Source organism: Salmo salar, chromosome 14, assembly GCF_965601325.2.
Source record: "Salmo salar chromosome 14, fSalSal1, whole genome shotgun sequence".
Classification (NCBI taxonomy): Eukaryota; Metazoa; Chordata; class Actinopteri; order Salmoniformes; family Salmonidae; genus Salmo; species Salmo salar.
In genome coordinates this window covers 104,299,668-104,320,641 of record NC_138304.1, presented here as the reverse complement: position 1 = coordinate 104,320,641, position 20,974 = coordinate 104,299,668, and the positions used below count along the sequence as shown (strand labels likewise).

Genomic DNA, 20,974 nt, shown 5'->3' with positions numbered 1-20,974 from the left:
AAAAACAGAAGCCTATTTTAGTTCCCAGGTACAGTCAGACCACCAGTAGTCTGACTATCATCATGTGTTATCTGTCTTACATTCTGTTGCCCCCTTTATTTTAAAAAGAAACGTTTCAACCAAATGACATGGCACCATTACCAAGAACGACATCTTGGTTGAAACGTAACATCATTCAGAATCCATTTGATAGATTTTCTCCAGTAGAAACTAGTCAGATTAGTGATTACATCTGTAAATAAGCTTTTTTTTTTTACTCATAAAAAAGGCTTCAGAGATATTCAGTCCAGCTCTTTTCCATCAGGTCAGTTAAAGGAAAGGAGACAAGCCATTTTACAGATGTCCATGGTGGGATCAGACCACCTGCATATTAACAGAGGGGGGTTTGAGTGGTGGGATCAGACCACCAGCATATTAACAGAGGGGGGGTTTGAGTGGTGGGATCAGACCACCAGCATATTAACAGGGGGGGGGGTTTAGTGGTGGGATCAGACCACCAGCATATTAACAGGGGGGGGGTTTAGTGGTGGGATCAGACCACCAGCATATTAACAGGGGGGGGGGTTTAGTGGTGGGATCAGACCACCAGCATATTAACAGGGGGGGGGTTTAGTGGTGGGATCAGACCACCAGCATATTAACAGGGGGGGGGTTTAGTGGTGGGATCAGACCACCAGCATATTAACAGGGGGGGGGTTTAGTGGTGGGATCAGACCACCAGCATATTAACAGGGGGGGGGTTTAGTGGTATCTGTCCCAGGGTGAACCTCTTCCCTCCAAACTCCTTCAGCTCCTCTTCACTCAGCTGGCTCTGGGGGGTGAAGAGACTGTCTGCTGGGGCCATAACCCCAAACCCTCCACTCGCCTGTCCAAAACCACTTGTAGCCACTGGCGCTGCACTCCCGAAAACACTCCCTCCAAATCCTCCTCCACCAGTGGTCGGAGCTCCGAAACCGGCTGTAGTTGGCTCCTTGTTGGCAGCAGGGGTGGCAAAGGAGAAACCTGTTGCCGTGGGAACAGTGGTGGCCATAGAGCCAATCCCAGTGGTAGCTGGTGGGACGGCTGCCGCAGCACTGCCGAAACTAGAAGCTGCACCTGGTCCAGCAAAGCTGAAATTACTAGCACCTGTGGTGTCCTGGACTGGGGCCTGGGCCGGCACTCCGAAACCTGAAAAGAGGAGGAAGAGTCCAGTTTGAGAGAAGTACCAGATATATAAACTCAGCAAAAAAAGAAACGTCCTCTCACTGTCAACTGCGTTTATTTTCAGCATACTTAACATGTGTAAATATTTGTATGAACATAAGATTCAACAACTGAGACATAAACTGAACAAGTTCCACAGACATGTGACTAACAGAAATTGAATAATGTGTCCCTGAACAAAGTGGGGGTCAAAATCAAAAGTAACAGTCAGTATCTGGTGTGGCCACCAGCTGCATTAAGTACTGCAGTGCATCTCCTCCTCCCCTCACCCTCCGATCCAACAATTCCCAGACATGCTCAATGGGATTGAGATCTGGGCTCTTCGCTGGCCATGGCAGAACACTGACATTCCTGTCTTGCAGGATATCACACACAGAACGAGCAGTATGGCTGGTGGCATTGTCATGCTGGAGGGTCATGTCAGGATGAGCCTGCAGGAAGGGTACCACATGAGGGAGGAGGATGTCTTCCCTGTAACGCACAGCGTTGAGATTGCCTGCAATGACAACAAGCTCAGTCCATTGATGCTGTGACACACCGCCCCAGACCATGACGGACCCTCCACCTCCAAATCGATCCCGCTCCAGAGTACAGGCCTCGGTGTAACACTCATTCCTTCGACGATAAACGTGAATCCGACCATCACCCCTGGTGAGACAAAACCACGACTCGTCAGTGAAGAGCACTTTTTTCCAGTCCTGTCTGGTCCAGCGACGGTGGGTTTGTGCCCATAGGCGACGTTGTTGCCTGTGTTGTCTGGTGAGGACCTGCCTTACAACAGGCCTACAAGCCCTCAGTCCAGCCTCTCTCAGCCTATTGCGGACAGTCTAAGCACTGATGGAGGGATTGTGCGTTCCTGGTGTAACTCAGGCAGTTGTTGTTGCCATCCTGTACCTGTCCCGCAGGTGTGACGTTCAGATATACCGATCCTGTGCAGGTGTTGCTGCACGTGGTCTGCCACTGCGAGGACGATCAGCTGTTCGTCCTGTCTCCCTGTAGCGCTGTCTTAGGCGCCTCACAGTACAGACATTGCAGTTTATTGTCCTGGCCACATCTGCAGTCCTCATGCCTCCTTGCAGCATGCCTAAGGCACGTTCACGCAGATGAGCAGGGACCCTGGGCATCTTTCTTTTGGTGTTTTTCAGAGTCAGTAGAAAGGCCTCTTTAGTGTCCTAAGTCTTCATAACTGTGACCTTCATTGCCTACCGGACTGTTCCACAGGTGCATGTTCATTAATTGTTTATGGTTCATTGAACAAGCAATGGGGAAACAGTGTTTAAACCCTTTACAATGAAGATCTGTGAAGTTATTTGGATTTTTACAAATTATCTTTGAAAGACAAAGTCCTGAAAAAGGGACATTTATTTTTTTTTGCTGAGTTTATATCATCCTACTATCCTTGTTTCAGGCACAAACATTGGCACTATCTCATGGAAACCTTATGTTCAACACAGGAATGAAGAGGATTAGGAACACAAGTAAATATTTAAAGGACAACTGCATGTCCCACTGACATAGGAGTTACAGAGGGTCTTAGCCTGTCGACATAGGAGTTACAGAGGGTCTTAGCCTGTCGACATAGGAGTTACGAGGGTCTTAGCCAGTCGACATAGGAGTTACAGAGGGTCTTAGCCAGTCGACATAGGAGTTACAGAGGGTCTTAGCCTGTCGACATAGGAGTTACAGAGGGTCTTAGCCTGTCGACATAGGAGTTACAGAGGGTCTTAGCCAGTCGACATAGGAGTTAGAGGGTCTTAGCCAGTCGACATAGGAGTTACAGAGGGTCTTAGCCAGTCGACATAGGAGTTACAGAGGGTCTTAGCCAGTCGACCTAGGAGTTACAGAGGGTCTTAGCCAGTCGACATAGGAGTTACAGAGGGTCTTAGCCAGTCGACATAGGAGTTACAGAGGGTCTTAGCCAGTCGACATAGGAGTAACAGAGGGTCTTAGCCTGTCAACATAGGAGTTACAGAGGGTCTCCATGTCTGTATTCCATTTGTATTGTATTCCTATGAAGAACACAGGCTACAGCAGATCTTACCTGTTCCAAAGCCAGATGGTGCTGAGGACCCAAAGCCGGTCACTGGTGTCGACCCAAAACCTCCAGACGCTGCCTGTGGTGCTGGGTTGTCCAGCTCTGCAAGCTGGGAGAGACGAGAGAGTATTACTCACCTTGTACAGATAAGGCTTTCTATTTGTCTTGTCGTATTACTACAGAAAGTAGTGTGTGTGTGTGTGTGTGTGTGTGTTACCATAGCGACTCTGGTGTTGCCGCTCATAGCCCTCAGCTCCTGGACTCTGCTTCTCCATGTGGCGTTGACGCCAGGGGCTGCGCAGTCTGATGAGGCCCGCCGGGGCTGCTGCAGCGGCGTAGCACGACACAAGGAAGACTACTGTCAGTACTGATTAATGATGTTAGTCTACAGACACAAGGAAGACTGCTGTCAGTACTGATTAATGATGTTAGTCTACAGACACAAGGAAGACTACTGTCAGTACTGATTAATGATGTTAGTCTACAGACACAAGGAAGACTGCTGTCAGTACTGATTAATGACGTTAGTCTACAGACACAAGGAAGGCTGCTGTCAGTACTGATTAATGATGTTAGTCTACAGACACAAGGAAGGCTGCTGTCAGTACTGATTAATGACGTTAGTCTACAGACACAAGGAAGACTGCTGTCAGTACTGATTAATGATGTTAGTCTACAGACACAAGGAAGACTACTGTCAGTACTGATTAATGATGTTAGTCTACAGACACAAGGAAGACTACTGTCAGTACTGATTAATGATGTTAGTCTACAGACACAAGGAAGACTGCTGTCAGTACTGATTAATGATGTTAGTCTACAGACACAAGGAAGGCTGCTGTCAGTACTGATTAATGACGTTAGTCTACAGACACAAGGAAGACTGCTGTCAGTACTGATTAATGACGTTAGTCTACAGACACAAGGAAGACTACTGTCAGTACTGATTAATGATGTTAGTCTACAGACACAAGGAAGACTACTGTCAGTACTGATTAATGATGTTAGTCTACAGACACAAGGAAGACTGCTGTCAGTACTGATTAATGATGTTAGCCTACAGACACAAGGAAGACTACTGTCAGTACTGATTAATGATGTTAGTCTACAGACACAAGGAAGACTACTGTCAGTACTGATTAATGATGTTAGTCTACAGACACAAGGAAGACTGCTGTCAGTACTGATTAATGATGTTAGTCTACAGACACAAGGAAGACTACTGTCAGTACTGATTAATGATGTTAGTCTACAGACACAAGGAAGACTACTGTCAGTACTGATTAATGATGTTAGTCTACAGACACAAGGAAGACTACTGTCAGTACTGATTAATGATGTTAGTCTACAGACACAAGGAAGGCTGCTGTCAGTACTGATTAATGATGTTAGCCTACAGACACAAGGAAGACTGCTGTCAGTACTGATTAATGATGTTAGCCTACAGACACAAGGAAGGCTGCTGTCAGTACGGATTGAAATTCATTTCTCAGTAAAAAAAGACACACATACATATACATGTAATGTAATACTCTGTGGAATCACTGTCCTTAAGTTGGAATCACTGTTGGGAACAAGGAACTTAACCCCCTAAACTTCTCATTGGGCGCTGCACTGAGCATGCTCCAGCCTCTCCTACATAATGTGACCTCTCTCTCTCCCCTCTGCTCCAGCCTCTCCTACATAATGTGACCTCTCTCTCTCCCTCTGCTCCAGCCTCTCCTACATAATGTGTGACCTCTCTCTCCCCTCTGCTCCAGCCTCTCCTACATAATGTGTGACCTCTCTCCCCTCTGCTCCAGCCTCTCCTACATAATGTGACCTCTCTCTCCCCTCTGCTCCAGCCTCTCCTACATAATGTGTGACCTCTCTCTCTCCCTCTGCTCCAGCCTCTCCTACATAATGTGTGACCTCTCTCTCCCCTCGTGCTCCAGCCTCTCCTACATAATGTGTGACCTCTCTCTCCCCTCTGCTCCAGCCTCTCCTACATAATGTGACCTCTCTCTCTCCTCTGCTCCAGCCTCTCCTACATAATGTGACCTCTCTCTCTCTCTCCTCTGCTCCAGCCTCTCCTACATAATGTGACCTCTCTCTCTCCCCTCTGCTCCAGCCTCTCCTACATAATGTGTGACCTCTCTCTCCCCTCTGATCCAGCCTCTCCTACATAATGTGTACCTCTCTCTCTCCATCGTGCTCCAGCCTCTCCTACATACTGTGACCTCTCTCTCTCCCCTCTGCTCCAGCCTCTCCTACATAATGTGTGACCTCTCTCTCTCTCTCCTCTGCTCCAGCCTCTCCTACATAATGTGTGACCTCTCTCTCTCTCTCCTCTGCTCCAGCCTCTCCTACATAATGTGTGACCTCTCTCTCTCCCATGTGCTCCAGCCTCTCCTACATAATGTGTGACCTCTCTCTCCTCTCTGCTCCAGCCTCTCCTACATAATGTGTGACCTCTCTCTCTCCCCTCTGCTCCAGCCTCTCCTACATAATGTGTGACCTCTCTCTCCCCTCTGCTCCAGCCTCTCCTACATAATATGTGACCTCTCTCTCTCCCCTCTGCTCCAGCCTCTCCTACATAATGTGACCTCTCTCTCTCCCCTCTGCTCCAGCCTCTCCTACATAATGTGTGACCTCTCTCTCCCCTCTGCTCCAGCCTCTCCTACATAATGTGTGAACTCTCTCCCTCTCTGCTCCAGCCTCTCCTACATAATGTGTGACCTCTCTCTCCTCCTCTGCTCCAGCCTCTCCTACATAATGTGTGACCTCTCTCTCCCCTCTGCTCCAGCCTCTCCTAGATAATGTGTGACCTCTCTCTCCCCCTCTGCTCCAGCCTCTCCTACATAATGTGTGACCTCTCTCTCCCCTCTGCTCCAGCCTCTCCTACATAATGGTGACCTCTCTCTCTCCTCTGCTCCAGCCTCTCCTACATAATGTGTGACCTCTCTCTCTCCCATGTGCTCCAGCCTCTCCTACATAATGTGTGACCTCTCTCTCCCCTCTGCTCCAGCCTCTCCTACATAATGTGTAACCTCTCTCCCCTCTGCTCCAGCCTCTCCTAGATAATGTGTGACCTCTCTCCCTCCTCTGCTCCAGCCTCTCCTACATAATGTGTGACCTCTCTCTCCCCTCTGCTCCAGCCTCTCCTACATAATGTGACCTCTCTCTCTCTCCGCTGCTCCAGCCTCTCCTACATAATGTGTGACCTCTCTCTCTCTCCATCTGCTCCAGCCTCTCCTACATAATGTGTGACCTCTCTCTCCCATGTGCTCCAGGCTCTCCTACATAATGTGGACCTCTCTCTCCCCTCTGCTCCAGCCTCTCCTACATAATATGTGACCTCTCTCTCTCCCTCTGCTCCAGGCTCTCCTACATAATGTGACCTCTCTCTCTCCCCTCTGCTCCAGCCTCTCCTACATAATGTGACCTCTCTCTCCCCTCTCTGCTCCAGCCTCTCCTACATAGTGTGTAACCTCTCTCCCTCCCCTCTGCTCCAGCCTCTCCTACATAATGTGTGACCTCTCTCCCCTCCTCTGCTCCAGCCTCTCCTACATAATGTGTAACCTCTCTCTCCCCTCTGCTCCAGCCTCTCCTAGATAATGTGTGATCTCTCTCCCCCCTCTGCTCCAGCCTCTCCTACATAATGTGTGACCTCTCTCTCCCCTCTGCTCCAGCCTCTCCTACATAATGTGTGACCTCTCTCTCTCCTCTGCTCCAGCCTCTCCTACATAATGTGTGACCTCTCTCTCTCCCATGTGCTCCAGCCTCTCCTACATAATGTGTAACCTCTCTCTCCCCTCTGCTCCAGCCTCTCCTACATAATGTGTACCCTCTCCCCTCTGCCCAGCCTCTCCTAGATAATGTGTGATCTCTCTCCCCCCTCTGCTCCAGCCTCTCCTACATAAGTGTGACCTCTCTCTCCCCCTGCTCCAGCCTCTCCTACATAATGTGACCTCTCTCTCTCTCCGCTGCTCAGCCTCTCCTACATAATGTGTGACCTCTCTCTCTCTCCTCTGCTCCAGCCTCTCCTACATAATGTGACCTCTCTCTTCCATGTGCTCCAGGCTCTCCTACATAATGTGACCTCTCTCTCCCCTCTGCTCCAGCCTCTCCTACATAATGTGTAACCTCTCTCTCCCCTCTGCTCCAGCCTCTCCTACATAATGTGTAACCTCTCTCTCCCCTCTGCTCCAGCCTCTCCTACATAATGTGACCTCTCTCCCCCATGTGTTCCAGCCTCTCATACATAATGTGACCTCTCTCTCCCCTCTGCTCCAGCCTCTCATACATAATGTGACCTCTCTCCCCCATGTGTTCCAGCCTCTCCTACATAATGTGACCTCTCTCTTCCATGTGCTCCAGCCTCTCCTACATAATGTGACCTCTCTCTCCCCTCTGCTCCAGCCTCTCATACATAATGTGACCTCTCTCTTCCATGTGTTCCAGCCTCTCCTACATAATGTGTGTATATCAGAGCGGTTGATTAAAAGCAGAAGACAAATGTCTGTCTCATATGGATCAATAAAGTATTCTTCATGACATTGAATCCCAGTGCAGATGGCTTCATGTTATACTGTGTTTATGCAGATAAAGGGACATGCATGTGATTCTCCTCACATATCCCTGCAGCTCTCCTGATGGCTTGGTGTTGTAGTACTCCAGTCTCAGCTCCTCTGGAGAGAGCTCTGTAAACCCTGCACAGTGGAGAAGACAATGCCGTCCACATCCATTCAATATACTGGAGTTAACATCACAGCCAATCTAATATAGCCTACTACTACATCGAGATCTATCCAAGATGTTCCTTCCATCCCAACTGAGGTAATGGTTAACTAAATAAATGTGTTTTTATTTATTCAATTTAATTTCACCTTTATTTAACCAGGTAGGCAATTTAGCAAATTAACACTGGTGATAGATCTGCAGATGATGATGTGCAAGTAGAAATACTGGTGTGCAAAAGAGCAGAAAAGTAAATAAAAACAATATGGGGATGAGTGCGGTAGTTGCATGGGCTATTTACAGATGGGCAGTGTACAGCTGCTGCGATCGGTAAGCTGCTCAGATAGCTGATGCTTAAAGTTAGTGAGGGAGATATAAGTCTCCAACTTCAGCGATTTTTGCAATTCGTTCCAGTCATTGGCAGCAGAGAACTGGAAGGAAAGACGGCCAAAGTAGGTGTTGGCTTTGGGGATGACCAATGAAATATATCTGCTGGAGCGAGTACTATGGCCCCATGTGGGAGTGTGTGGCAGTGAAGACCTAACCAAACCATCCTATAGTGGGACAGACCAAAGCTAAGCTATTTCCGCCATTGATAAAAGACAGTACTGTGCAGCCGTCTTCATCGACCTGGCCAAGGCTTTCGACTCTGTCAATCACTGTATTCTTATCGGCAGACTCAACAGCCTTGGTTTCTCAAATGACTGCCTCGCCTGGTTCACCAACTACTTCTCAGATAGAGTTCAGTGTGTCAAATCGGAGGTTCTGTTGTCCGGACCTCTGGCAGTCTCTGTGGGGGTACCACAGGGTTCAGTTCTCGGGCCAACTCTTTTCTCTGTATACATCAACGATGTCGCTCTTGCTGCTGGTGATTCTCTGATCCACCCCTACGCAGACGACACCATTCTGTATACATCTGGCCCTTTGTTGGACACTGTGTTAACTAACCCCCAAATGAGCTTCAATGCCATATAACTCTCCTTCCGTGGCCTCCAATTGCTCTTAAACGCTAGTAAAACTAAATGCATGCTCTTCAACCAATCGCTGTCCGCGCCCGCCCGCCTAGCATCACTACTCTGGACGGTTCTGACTTAGAATATGTGGACAACTACAAATACCTAGGTGTCTGGTTAGACTGTAAACTCTCCTTCCAGACTCACATTAAGCATCTCCAATCCAAAGTTAAATCTAGAATCGGCTTCCTATTTCGCAAACAAAGCCTCCTTCACTCATGCCGCCAAACACACCCTTGTAAAACTGACTATCCTACCAATCCTCGACTTCGGCGATGTAATTAACAAAATAGCTTCCAATACTCTACTCAACAAACTGGATGCAGTCTATCACAGTGCCATCCATTTTGTCACCAAAGCCCCATATACTACCCACCACTGCGACCTGTATGCTCTAGTCGGCTGGCCCTCGCTACATATTTGTCGCTAGACCATCTATAAGTCTTTGCTAGGTAAAGCCCCGCCTTATCTCAGCTCACTGGTCACGATAACAACACCCACCCGTAGCACGAGCTCCAGCAGGTATATCTCACTGGTCACCCCCAAAGCCAACACCTCCTTTGGCCGCCTTTCCTTCCAGTTCTCTGCTGCCAATGACTGGAACGAATTGCAAAAATCTCTGAAGTTGGAAACATATCTCCCTCACTAACTTTAAGCATCAGCTATCTGAGCGAGCAGCTTACCGATCACTGCAGCTGTACATAGTCCATCTGTAAATAGCCCACCCAACTACCTCATCCCCATATTGTTTTTATTTACTTTTCTGCTCTTTTGCACACCAGTATTTCTACTTGCACATCACCATCTGCTCATCTATCACTCCAATGTTAATTTGCTAAATTGTAATAACTTCACTACTATGGCCTATTTATTGCCTTACTACATTTGCACACACTGTATATAGACTTTGTGTCGAACTGCTTTGCTTTATCTTGGCCAGGTCACAGTTGTAAATGAGAACTTGTTTTCAACTAGCCTACCAGGTTAAATAAAGGTGAAATAAAATAAATAAAAATGATCTTACCTGAGATGGTTGCTTTGAGGACAGAGTAACAGGAGAAAAGCCATTGGCCTGAAGTCTCCCAGATTTCCATATCTTTCTGGATGGTCTCCCTGATGAGGAGAGAAGGGATTCTGATAACTGGCCATTACATTTACAGACTACATTGTCAGGGAATTTTATATATTATATATATATATATATATATATATATATACACACATACATGCATACATACATACATGTGTGTATATGTATATATGTGTGTGGTGTGTGTGTATCAATTCTGAATCCCATTGAGAAAATTATTCCCACCCAAGCAATCACTAAACTTACAAGTGTTTTTCATTGTCTTCCCCTTCTCCTCTTCCACCTTTATCGAAGGTGCTTTGAGTGTTTAAGGCAGAAAATCTGTTTTGGTTTGGAGAGGAGGCTGCGAAACTGAAGTTGGAGCTCTGGGCTTGGCTGTCCCTTCCTCCTCCTCCTGGACCCCAGTTGTTGCCACCCTGCTGGGAGGAGAAGGATGACGGCTGGACGTAGTTTCCTCCTCCAGACCTCTGAGCTGGGTTCACCCACACTCTGTTCCCAAACCCTGAAAACAGGACGTTCATAGATTTGATATATTGGGATGGGAGAAATGTGTTTCTAGGCTACATGACATGATGACCCACTTTCAATTCATTAGCTTGAATAGCCCATTCGTTTCTGTTATAGCCAACGAATTTGTTGTTTTACTTGCCAGAACCTTTGCCGAAAGTTTACAGCCCAGGGCCATACCCTGCCCGAAGGTTTACAGCCCAGGGCCATACCCTGCCCGAAGGTTTACAGCCCAGGGCCAAACCCTGCCCGAAGGTTTACAGCCCAGGGCCATACCCTGCCCGAAGGTTTACAGCCCAGGGCCATACCCTTCCCGAAGGTTTACAGCCCAGGGCCATACCCTGCCCGAAGGTTTACAGCCCAGGGCCATACCCTGCCCGAAGGTTTACAGCCCAGGGCCATACCCTGCCCGAAGGTTTACAGCCCAGGGCCATACCCTGCCCGAAGGTTTACAGCCCAGGGCCATACCCTGCCCGAAGGTTTACAGCCCAGGGCCATACCCTGCCCGAAGGTTTACAGCCCAGGGCCATACCCTGCCCGAAGGTTTACAGCCCAGGGCCATACCCTGCCCGAAGGTTTACAGCCCAGGGCCATACCCTGCCCAAAGGTTTACAGCCCAGGGCCATACCCTGCCCGAAGGTTTACAGCCCAGGGCCAAACCCTGCCCGAAGGTTTACAGCCCAGGGCCAAACCCTGCCCGAAGGTTTACAGCCCAGGGCCAAACCCTGCCCGAAGGTTTACAGCCCAGGGCCAAACCCTGCCCGAAGGTTTACAGCCCAGGGCCATACCCTGCCCGAAGGTTTACAGCCCAGGGCCAAACCCTGCCCGAAGGTTTACAGCCCAGGGCCAAACCCTGCCCGAAGGTTTACAGCCCAGGGCCATACCCTGCCCGAAGGTTTACAGCCCAGGGCCATACCCTGCCCGAAGGTTTACAGCCCAGGGCCATACCCTGCCCGAAGGTTTACAGCCCAGGGCCATACCCTGCCCGAAGGTTTACAGCCCAGGGCCAAACCCTGCCCAAAGGTTCTGACCAGCTACTGGAATTGGTTCTGGGGGGGGGGAGTCAACACTCCCTCCTCTGCAATCTGACCAGACAAAATAACCCCTCCCATTCCGAAATTCAAAAGACGGTGCAACCCTGTGAATGGGCCTAATAATCACTGATGCAAATAGGTCATAACCACTCTCTTATCTCACGCCCGTAACATTTTGGAACGGAGGAATCAAGCAGAAACTACTAGAGAGAGAAGTAGCTAGCTAGGCTAAGATGTAAACAAACAAACAAACAAACCTGTTGTAGCGGAGGTTGTGGTTATTAGCTACAGTGATGAGTTGGCTATAGCTAGTGATGGGAAAAAAAACACAGGCTTTCTGAACCCTTTGGGGATTTCACCAAATTGTGCCGAAAGCAGTTCAATACGCTGAGCTTTTAACACAGTGCACATTAAGAGACATTTACTGGTCAGGAATAAATATCAGCATGTTTGATGTTTATACAGTGCCATTGGAAAGTATTCAGACCCCTTGACTTTTCCCACTGTTTGTTACGTTACAGCCTTATTCTAAAATGGATTACATTTTTTAAAATCCTCAGTAATCTATACACAATACCCCATAATGACAAAGTCAAAACAGGTTAAGACATTTTTGCTAATGTATTAAAAATAAAAACAGAAATACCTTATTTACATAAGTATTCAGACCCTTTGCTATGAGACTCGAAATTGAGCTCAGGTGCATCCTGTTTCCATTGATCATCCTTGAGATGTTTCTACAACTTGATTGGAGTCCACCTGTGGTAAATTAAATTGATTGGACATGATTTGGAAAGGCACACGCCTGTCTATATAAAAGATCCCACAGTTGACAGTGCATGTCAGAGCAAAAACCAAGCCATGAGGTCAAAGTAATTGTCCATAGAGCTCGAGACTGGATTGTGCCTTCCAGAAGGACAACCATCTCGGCAGCACTCCACCAAATCAGGCGTTTATGGTAGAGTGGCCAGACGGAAGCCACTCCTCGGTAAGAGGCACATGACAGCCTGCTTAGAGTTTGCCAAAAGGCAACTAAAGTCTCTCAGACCATGAGAAAGAAGATTCTCTGATCTGATGAAACCAAGATTGAACTCTTTGGCCTGAATGCCAAATGTCACATCTGGAGGAAACATGGCACCATCCTTATGGGGAAGCATGGTGGTGGCAGCATCATGCTGTGGGGATGGGACTGGGAGACTAGTCAGGATCGAGGGAAAGATGACCAGAGCAAAGTACAGAGAGATCCTTGATGAAAACCTGCTCCAGAGCGCTCAGAACCTCAGACTGGGGCGAAGGTTAACCCCCCAGCAGGACAACGACCCTAAGCACACAGCCAAGACAATGCAGGAGTGGCTTTGGGAGAAATCTCTGAATGTCCTTGAGTGGCCCAGCCAGAGCCCGGACTTTAACCCGATCTAACATCTCTGGAGAGACCTGAAAATAGCTGTGCAGCAAAGCTCCCCGTCCAACCTGAAAGACCTTGATTGTATCTACAGAGAATGAGAGAAATTCCTCAAATACAGGTGTCCAGCTTGTAGCGTCATACCCAAGAAGACTCAAGGCTGTAATCGCTGCCAAAGGTTCTTTAAAACCTCTACAGGATCGGTGGATCCCCTGCGGGACGGTTGAGCTAACGTTGGCTAATGCGATTTGTATTTATTATAGATCCCTATTAGCTGCTGCCAATGCAGCAGCCACTCTTCCTGGGGTCCAGCAAAATTAAAGCTGTTTATACAAATTTAAAACATTACAATACATTCACAGATTTCACAACACACAGTGTGCCTTCAAGCCCACATGAGGGTGTAAGTAACAAGAACATTTCCCAAGACATAGACATATTTGGTTTGGGAAGAAAGCTTAAATTCTTGTTAATCCAATTAGTTAGTCCAATTTACAGTAGCTATTACAGTGAAAGAATACCATGCTATTGTTTGAGGAGAGTACACAATTATGAATTTGAAAAGTATCAATAAACCAATTAGGCACATTTGGTCAGTCTTGATACAAAATCTGAACGGAAATGGAATGGTTCATCGGATCAGTCTAAAACCTTGCACATCCACTGCTGCCATCTAGTGGCCAAAATCTAAATTGCACCTGGGCTGGAATAATACATTATGGCCCTTCTCTTGCACTTCAAAGATGACGGTACAAAAAAATATGTTTTGTTTTTGTATTATCTTTTACCAGATCTAATGTGTTATATTCTCCTACATTAATTTCCACAAACTTCAGTGTTTCCTTTCAAATTATATCAATAATATGCATATCCTTGCTTCAGGTCCTGAGCTACAGGCAGTTAGATGTGGGTATGTCCTCTTAGGTGAAAATAGAAAAAAGGATCCTTAAGAGGTTTTTAACAAACTACTGAGTAAAGGGTCTGAATACTTATGTAAATGTAATTTCATATTATATACTTTTTTAAAATATAAAATAGCAAACATTTTTTTTTTTTATCGCAAATTTGTAGGTTGGTGTATGAAAGCAACTTTGCATCAAAGAAAGCACCGGCACCACAGCGAAATCAGTGGGATCTCGCATTTTTTTCCCCCGACACACGGTTTGAAAAAGCACATAATCAAATGAATCTTCGGAGGTCATTGATAACGTGGTAATGCTACTTTGAAACCATCTATGCTTTGAAATGAGCAACCTATATATATATATATATATATTTTTTTTTTTTTAACTAACAAAACATTTACAAAAGACGGTGGCTCCCTTGCATGATTTAGGATGTTAAATCAAAATTAAAAAAACTGAACAGCCAATCGAAACTCATCATTTAAAAAGATTAGAAATACAATGTAGCCAGTGTTCCAAAGAAAACTTTACAAAAAAAATTGAGCGATCTGTCCACCTGCACAGAAGGTGAAATAAATATCTTGATAATTTTTTTTAAAGCTTCCAGCAGAGATCGGCTCCTGTCAGTTATGGAATTATGGTGGTGACGGAACTACATGAGATTCTATTTTAGAATGTTGTGGTCGCAAGTATGATTCGCAAATGTGTAAATTCGCTAGCTTGTATAATGATATGTGAAAGATTTAACGGTCGTAAACTTTTGAACTTTTGACATTTGAATACATTCAACAAGAATTGCAAGCATTATTTATTATCAGAATGATTACAAATCCATTTATGAACATTCTGCTGCAAATTTTGAATCTGCACATTGTTCTGTCATTGTTGTCACGTTACCAAGATATTCGTAAGCTTGTAGAAAGTTTTGTAAATTTGTAGAAAGGGATTCACAAGTAAAAATGCGATTCAAAATTGCCATCGATAAAATGCAATTGTGTTCGTTGTCTGTAGCTTATACCTGCCCATACCATAACCCAAACGTCATCATGGGGCAATCTTTTCACAACAGTGACATCAGCAAACCGCTCGCCCACATAACGCCATACACGTGGACTGAGATTGTGAGGCTGGTTGGACATAATGCCAAATTCTCTAAACCGACGTGGAGGCGGCTTATGGTAGAAAAATGAACATTCAATTCTCGTAACAGCTCTGGTGGACATTCCTGCGGTCAGCATCCCAATTGCACACTCCCTCGAGACATCTGTGGCATTGTGTTGTGACAAAACGGCACATTTTAAAATAGACTTTTATTGTCCCCAGCACAAGGTGCACCTGCGTAATGATCATGCCGTTTAAATCAGCTTTTTGATATGACACACTTGTCAGGTGGATGGATGGATTACCTTGGCAAAGGAGAAATTATCACAAACAAATTTGTGGACACAATTTTGGAGAAATAAGCTTTTTGTCCATATGGAACATTTCTGGGATCTTTTATTTCAGCTCATGAAACATGGGACCAACACTTTACATGTTGCGTTTATATTTTTGTTCAGTATCGATCCCACATGGATTACCACAGCCCCCTTGTTCTGGTGTAAAACAATAGGAAGTAGCCTAATGCCCTGTAACCGAACCAAGATGTTTCTTGCCATAGAGCTGACGATAACGGCTTGAGCCGCAAAACCCATTGTGGCTGACGGAGGAGCCGGTGCGTCAGACAGCCTTGCTAAGAGTAGCCACTTCTTCTCTATAGTCCTCTGCCAGTAAACAATTGTTGCATTGGAACAACCGGTTGATCCACATTGTCCCGGAAGAGAGCATAGTAAATACAGCTCCTCAACAAAATGCTTCATGTTTCCTCTGAACAGGGAAGCCTCCATGAGAAGAGACATAGCAACAGACCCCAGAGTCAGAGATAAACACTACTAGGTATATTGATTGGGTATCATTTCACATGAGTGTTAGCCTAGTTACTGACTGATTAGGTGTATTGGTTGGGTATCATTTCACATGAGTGTTAGCCTAGTTACTGACTGATTAGGTGTATTGGTTGGGTATCATTTGACATGAGTGTTAGCCTAGTTACTGACTGATTAGGTGTATTGATTGGGTATCATTTCACATGAGTGTTAGCCTAGTTACTGACTGATTAGGTGTATTGGTTGGGTATCATTTGACATGAGTGTTAGCCTAGTTACTGACTGATTAGGTGTATTGGTTGGGTATCATTTGACATGAGTGTTAGCCTAGTTACTGACTGATTAGGTGTATTGGTTGGGTATCATTTGACATGAGTGTTAGCCTAGTTACTGACTGACTAGGTGTATTGGTTGGGTATCATTTGACATGAGTGTTAGCCTAGTTACTGACTGATTAGGTGTATTGGTTGGGTATCATTTGACATGAGTGTTAGCCTAGTTACTGACTGATTAGGTGTATTGGTTGGGTATCATTTGACATGAGTGTTAGCCTAGTTACTGACTGACTAGGTGTATTGGTTGGGTATCATTTGACATGAGTGTTAGCCTAGTTACTGACTGATTAGGTGTATTGGTTGGGTATCATTTGACATGAGTGTTAGCCTAGTTACTGACTGATTAGGCGTATTGGTTGGGTATCATTTGACATGAGTGTTAGCCTAGTTACTGACTGATTAGGCGTATTGGTTGGGTATCATTTGACATGAGTGTTAGCCTAGTTACTGACTGACTAGGTGTATTGGTTGGGTATCATTTGACATGAGTGTTAGCCTAGTTACTGACTGACTAGGTGTATTGGTTGGGTATCATTTGACATGAGTGTTAGCCTAGTTACTGACTGATTAGGTGTATTGGTTGGGTATCATTTGACATGAGTGTTAGCCTAGTTACTGACTGATTAGGTGTATTGGTTGGGTATCATTTGACATGAGTGTTAGCCTAGTTACTGACTGATTAGGTGTATTGGTTGGGTATCATTTGACATGAGTGTTAGCCTAGTTACTGACTGACTAGGTGTATTGGTTGGGTATCATTTGACATGAGTGTTAGCCTAGTTACTGACTGACTAGGTGTATTGGTTGGGTATCATTTGACATGAGTGTTAGCCTAGTTACTGACTGATTAGGTGTATTGATTGGGTATCATTTGACATGAGTGTTAGCCTAGTTACTGACTGATTAGGTGTATTGGTTGGGTATCATTTGACATGAGTGTTAGCCTAGTTACTGACTGATTAGGTGTATTGGTTGGGTATCATTTGACATGAGTGTTAGCCTAGTTACTGACTGATTAGGTGTATTGGTTGGGTATCATTTGACATGAGTGTTAGCCTAGTTACTGACTGATTAGGTGTATTGGTTGGGTATCATTTGACATGAGTGTTAGCCTAGTTACTGACTGACTAGGTGTATTGGTTGGGTATCATTTGACATGAGTGTTAGCCTAGTTACTGACTGACTAGGTGTATTGGTTGGGTATCATTTGACATGAGTGTTAGCCTAGTTACTGACTGACTAGGCGTATTGGTTGGGTATCATTTGACATGAGTGTTAGCCTAGTTACTGACTGATTAGGTGTATTGGTTGGGTATCATTTGACATGAGTGTTAGCCTAGTTACTGACTGACTAGGTGTATTGGTTGGGTATCATTTGACATGAGTGTTAGCCTAGTTACTGACTGACTAGGTGTATTGGTTGGGTATCATTTGACATGAGTGTTAGCCTAGTTACTGACTGATTAGGTGTATTGGTTGGGTATCATTTGACATGAGTGTTAGCCTAGTTACTGACTGATTAGGTGTATTGGTTGGGTATCATTTGACATGAGTGTTAGCCTAGTTACTGACTGATTAGGTGTATTGGTTGGGTATCATTTGACATGAGTGTTAGCCTAGTTACTGACTGATTAGGTGTATTGGTTGGGTATCATTTGACATGAGTGTTAGCCTAGTTACTGACTGATTAGGTGTATTGGTTGGGTATCATTTGACATGAGTGTTAGCCTAGTTACTGACTGATTAGGTGTATTGGTTGGGTATCATTTGACATGAGTGTTAGCCTAGTTACTGACTGATTAGGTGTATTGGTTGGGTATCATTTGACATGAGTGTTAGCCTAGTTACTGACTGACTAGGTGTATTGGTTGGGTATCATTTGACATGAGTGTTAGCCTAGTTACTGACTGATTAGGTGTATTGGTTGGGTATCATTTGACATGAGTGTTAGCCTAGTTACTGACTGATTAGGTGTATTGGTTGGGTATCATTTGACATGAGTGTTAGCCTAGTTACTGACTGACTAGGTGTATTGGTTGGGTATCATTTGACATGAGTGTTAGCCTAGTTACTGACTGATTAGGTGTATTGGTTGGGTATCATTTGACATGAGTGTTAGCCTAGTTACTGACTGATTAGGTGTATTGGTTGGGTATCATTTGACATGAGTGTTAGCCTAGTTACTGACTGATTAGGTGTATTGGTTGGGTATCATTTGACATGAGTGTTAGCCTAGTTACTGACTGACTAGGTGTATTGGTTGGGTATCATTTGACATGAGTGTTAGCCTAGTTACTGACTGATTAGGTGTATTGGTTGGGTATCATTTGACATGAGTGTTAGCCTAGTTACTGACTGATTAGGTGTATTGGTTGGGTATCATTTGACATGAGTGTTAGCCTAGTTACTGACTGACTAGGTGTATTGGTTGGGTATCATTTGACATGAGTGTTAGCCTAGTTACTGACTGATTAGGTGTATTGGTTGGGTATCATTTGACATGAGTGTTAGCCTAGTTACTGACTGATTAGGTGTATTGGTTGGGTATCATTTGACATGAGTGTTAGCCTAGTTACTGACTGATTAGGTGTATTGGTTGGGTATCATTTGACATGAGTGTTAGCCTAGTTACTGACTGATTAGGCGTATTGTTATTCCTGTTTTTCTTATTTCATTTCAGGTGTAGAGAGAGTCAGAACACTAGAAAGCAGGATGCTACCAGACCACCACAGAACCCTAGAGGTATTACAGTCAATGCTTATGAACTGGATATTGTATATGAATTGCCCATTTATATCAATGACACTAACAAAATGGTTGGATTGTTCAACAGGATTAGGGTAAGAGATAAGAATAACAAATAATTAAAGAGAAGCTGTTAATAAAAATAGCGGGGCTATATACAGGGGGTACCGGTACAGAGTCAATGTGGAGGCTATATACAGGGGGTACCGGTACAGAGTCAATGTGGAGGCTATATACAGGGGGTACCGGTACAGAGTCAATGTGGAGGCTATATACAGGGGGTACCGGTACAGAGTCAATGTGGAGGCTATATACAGGGGGTACCGGTACAGAGTCAATGTGGAGGCTATATACAGGAGGTACCGGTACAGAGTCAATGTGGAGGCTATATACAGGGGGTACCGGTACAGAGTCAATGTGGAGGCTATATACAGGGTATTACGGTACAGAGTCAATGTGGAGGCTATATACAGGGGGGTACCGGTACAGAGTCAATGTGGAGGCTATATACAGGGGGTACCGGTACAGAGTCAATGTGCGGGGGCACCAGTGTCGAGGTAATTGAGGTAATATGTACATGTAGGTAGAGTTATTAAAGTGACTATGCATCGATAATAACACAGTAGAAGCAGAGTGGGGGGGGGGGGGGGGGCGGCAATGCAAGTAGTCTTGGTAGCCATGATTAGCTGTAAATTTAAAATTACAAGTTTGCAACTGTTACATTTTTCACACACGATACAAACTTGCAAAATTAAATTACACATTTGCTAATCTTACTTGCAAACACATCTCAATGTGCGACCACGAAATTCAAACTCACATCACTTTGTCATCGTTATAATTCCATAGTCAGATGACAGTGTGACGTCCGAAACTTAGAACACACCGACAGTGCGTTGCATGTTGGTACAGCAGAATTACATTCACTTCCAATGAAACGCTGCGTTTGCGTTACAGATCGTTCTGTGTGGTGCATATGTTGGGATTTATCGAACGTATGCGTAAATCTGAATGCGTAAACGGCTTGACAGAATTGGTAGCAGGAAGTGAATGTTTAACTTTTGTTGCACACATATCCAGATATTGCTGCGTACTATTTTTCGTAATGATAATATCGGTGCGTTTGAAGCGTTAGTTTGACACAAACGTCGATACGTTGTGTGGAATCAGTAACAGTTAAAAAAAAAAAACTAAAATCAGAGCTCCGTTCTCAATCGTCCCATGACTAACTACAGTATAGCAGAAAAACACTATCTACTAACTACTACAAGTCATTACCTCCTCCCCCGCCTCTGTTGGCCTGTTGAGGGGGACGGCTGTTGTAATCTCCACCGTAGCCGCCACCGCCTGCTTTTGGGTGCTCATTCCAACACTTGTCGCCATATCGACACCGGCCTTGCATCCAAAAGTTGCACACCGTCATAGTGTTGCAGGATTTAAAGTTGTCGGTACGGTGAATGAAACGAAAATCCTCTCGTTTCCCACTATAGTTTTCAGCACTACATTGTTTTCTTTCAGATTACGCCATTTTGAAAATGTCGTAGGGCTATGACGTCAGTTTTAAAGTGGGTTTAATGCGACAGGGCGCCCATGTGTTTGTTTTGGTACTGCAGCCAGGAAAGTAACTCAATCAACAAAATCATCAGACCGTGTAGAAAATAGTACAGTAAATAATTATATACCGGTAATTAGGCAATGAAATAATTATATTACCAAAGACTATACAAATGTGTGTCTACATGTGTGTGTATATGAGTGAGTGTCACATGCATGTGGGTGTTCAAATACTGTAAATAAATAGCCTATGTTTAGAGCATCAAAATTGTCTTTGTCAGTGTTGATAGTACAGTTGCTATGTAAACTGTTATTTTTTAGCTTATAGGTGAAAGTATTGCAAGACAGCGAGAATGGAGGAGGGAGTGAAAGAGGGGAGGAGGAAGGAGGGACACAGAATGAGTGTCTGTGGGATTCTTCTTTGCAAACTCCACCGGTGGTGGCAGAGTCTTTAGGGGCATTGCCATGACAACACACAACCTGTTGAGGTACATCTCATGTTCATTT

General features: G+C 45.1%; 1 protein-coding gene across 1 annotated transcript; it reads right to left on the bottom strand.

The window, feature by feature from the left end:
• Window positions 1–569: 569 nt before the first annotated feature.
• LOC106570714 (nucleoporin NUP42) lies at window positions 570–20,453 on the bottom strand. The gene is given in 8 exon segments (XM_082961363.1): window positions 570–1,167; window positions 3,245–3,347; window positions 3,456–3,513; window positions 4,123–4,151; window positions 7,853–7,929; window positions 9,995–10,083; window positions 10,307–10,562; window positions 20,192–20,453. Coding segments are annotated over 8 exon segments (1,215 nt in total). The 5' UTR covers window positions 20,337–20,453; the 3' UTR covers window positions 570–709.
• Window positions 20,454–20,974: the final 521 nt, after the last annotated feature.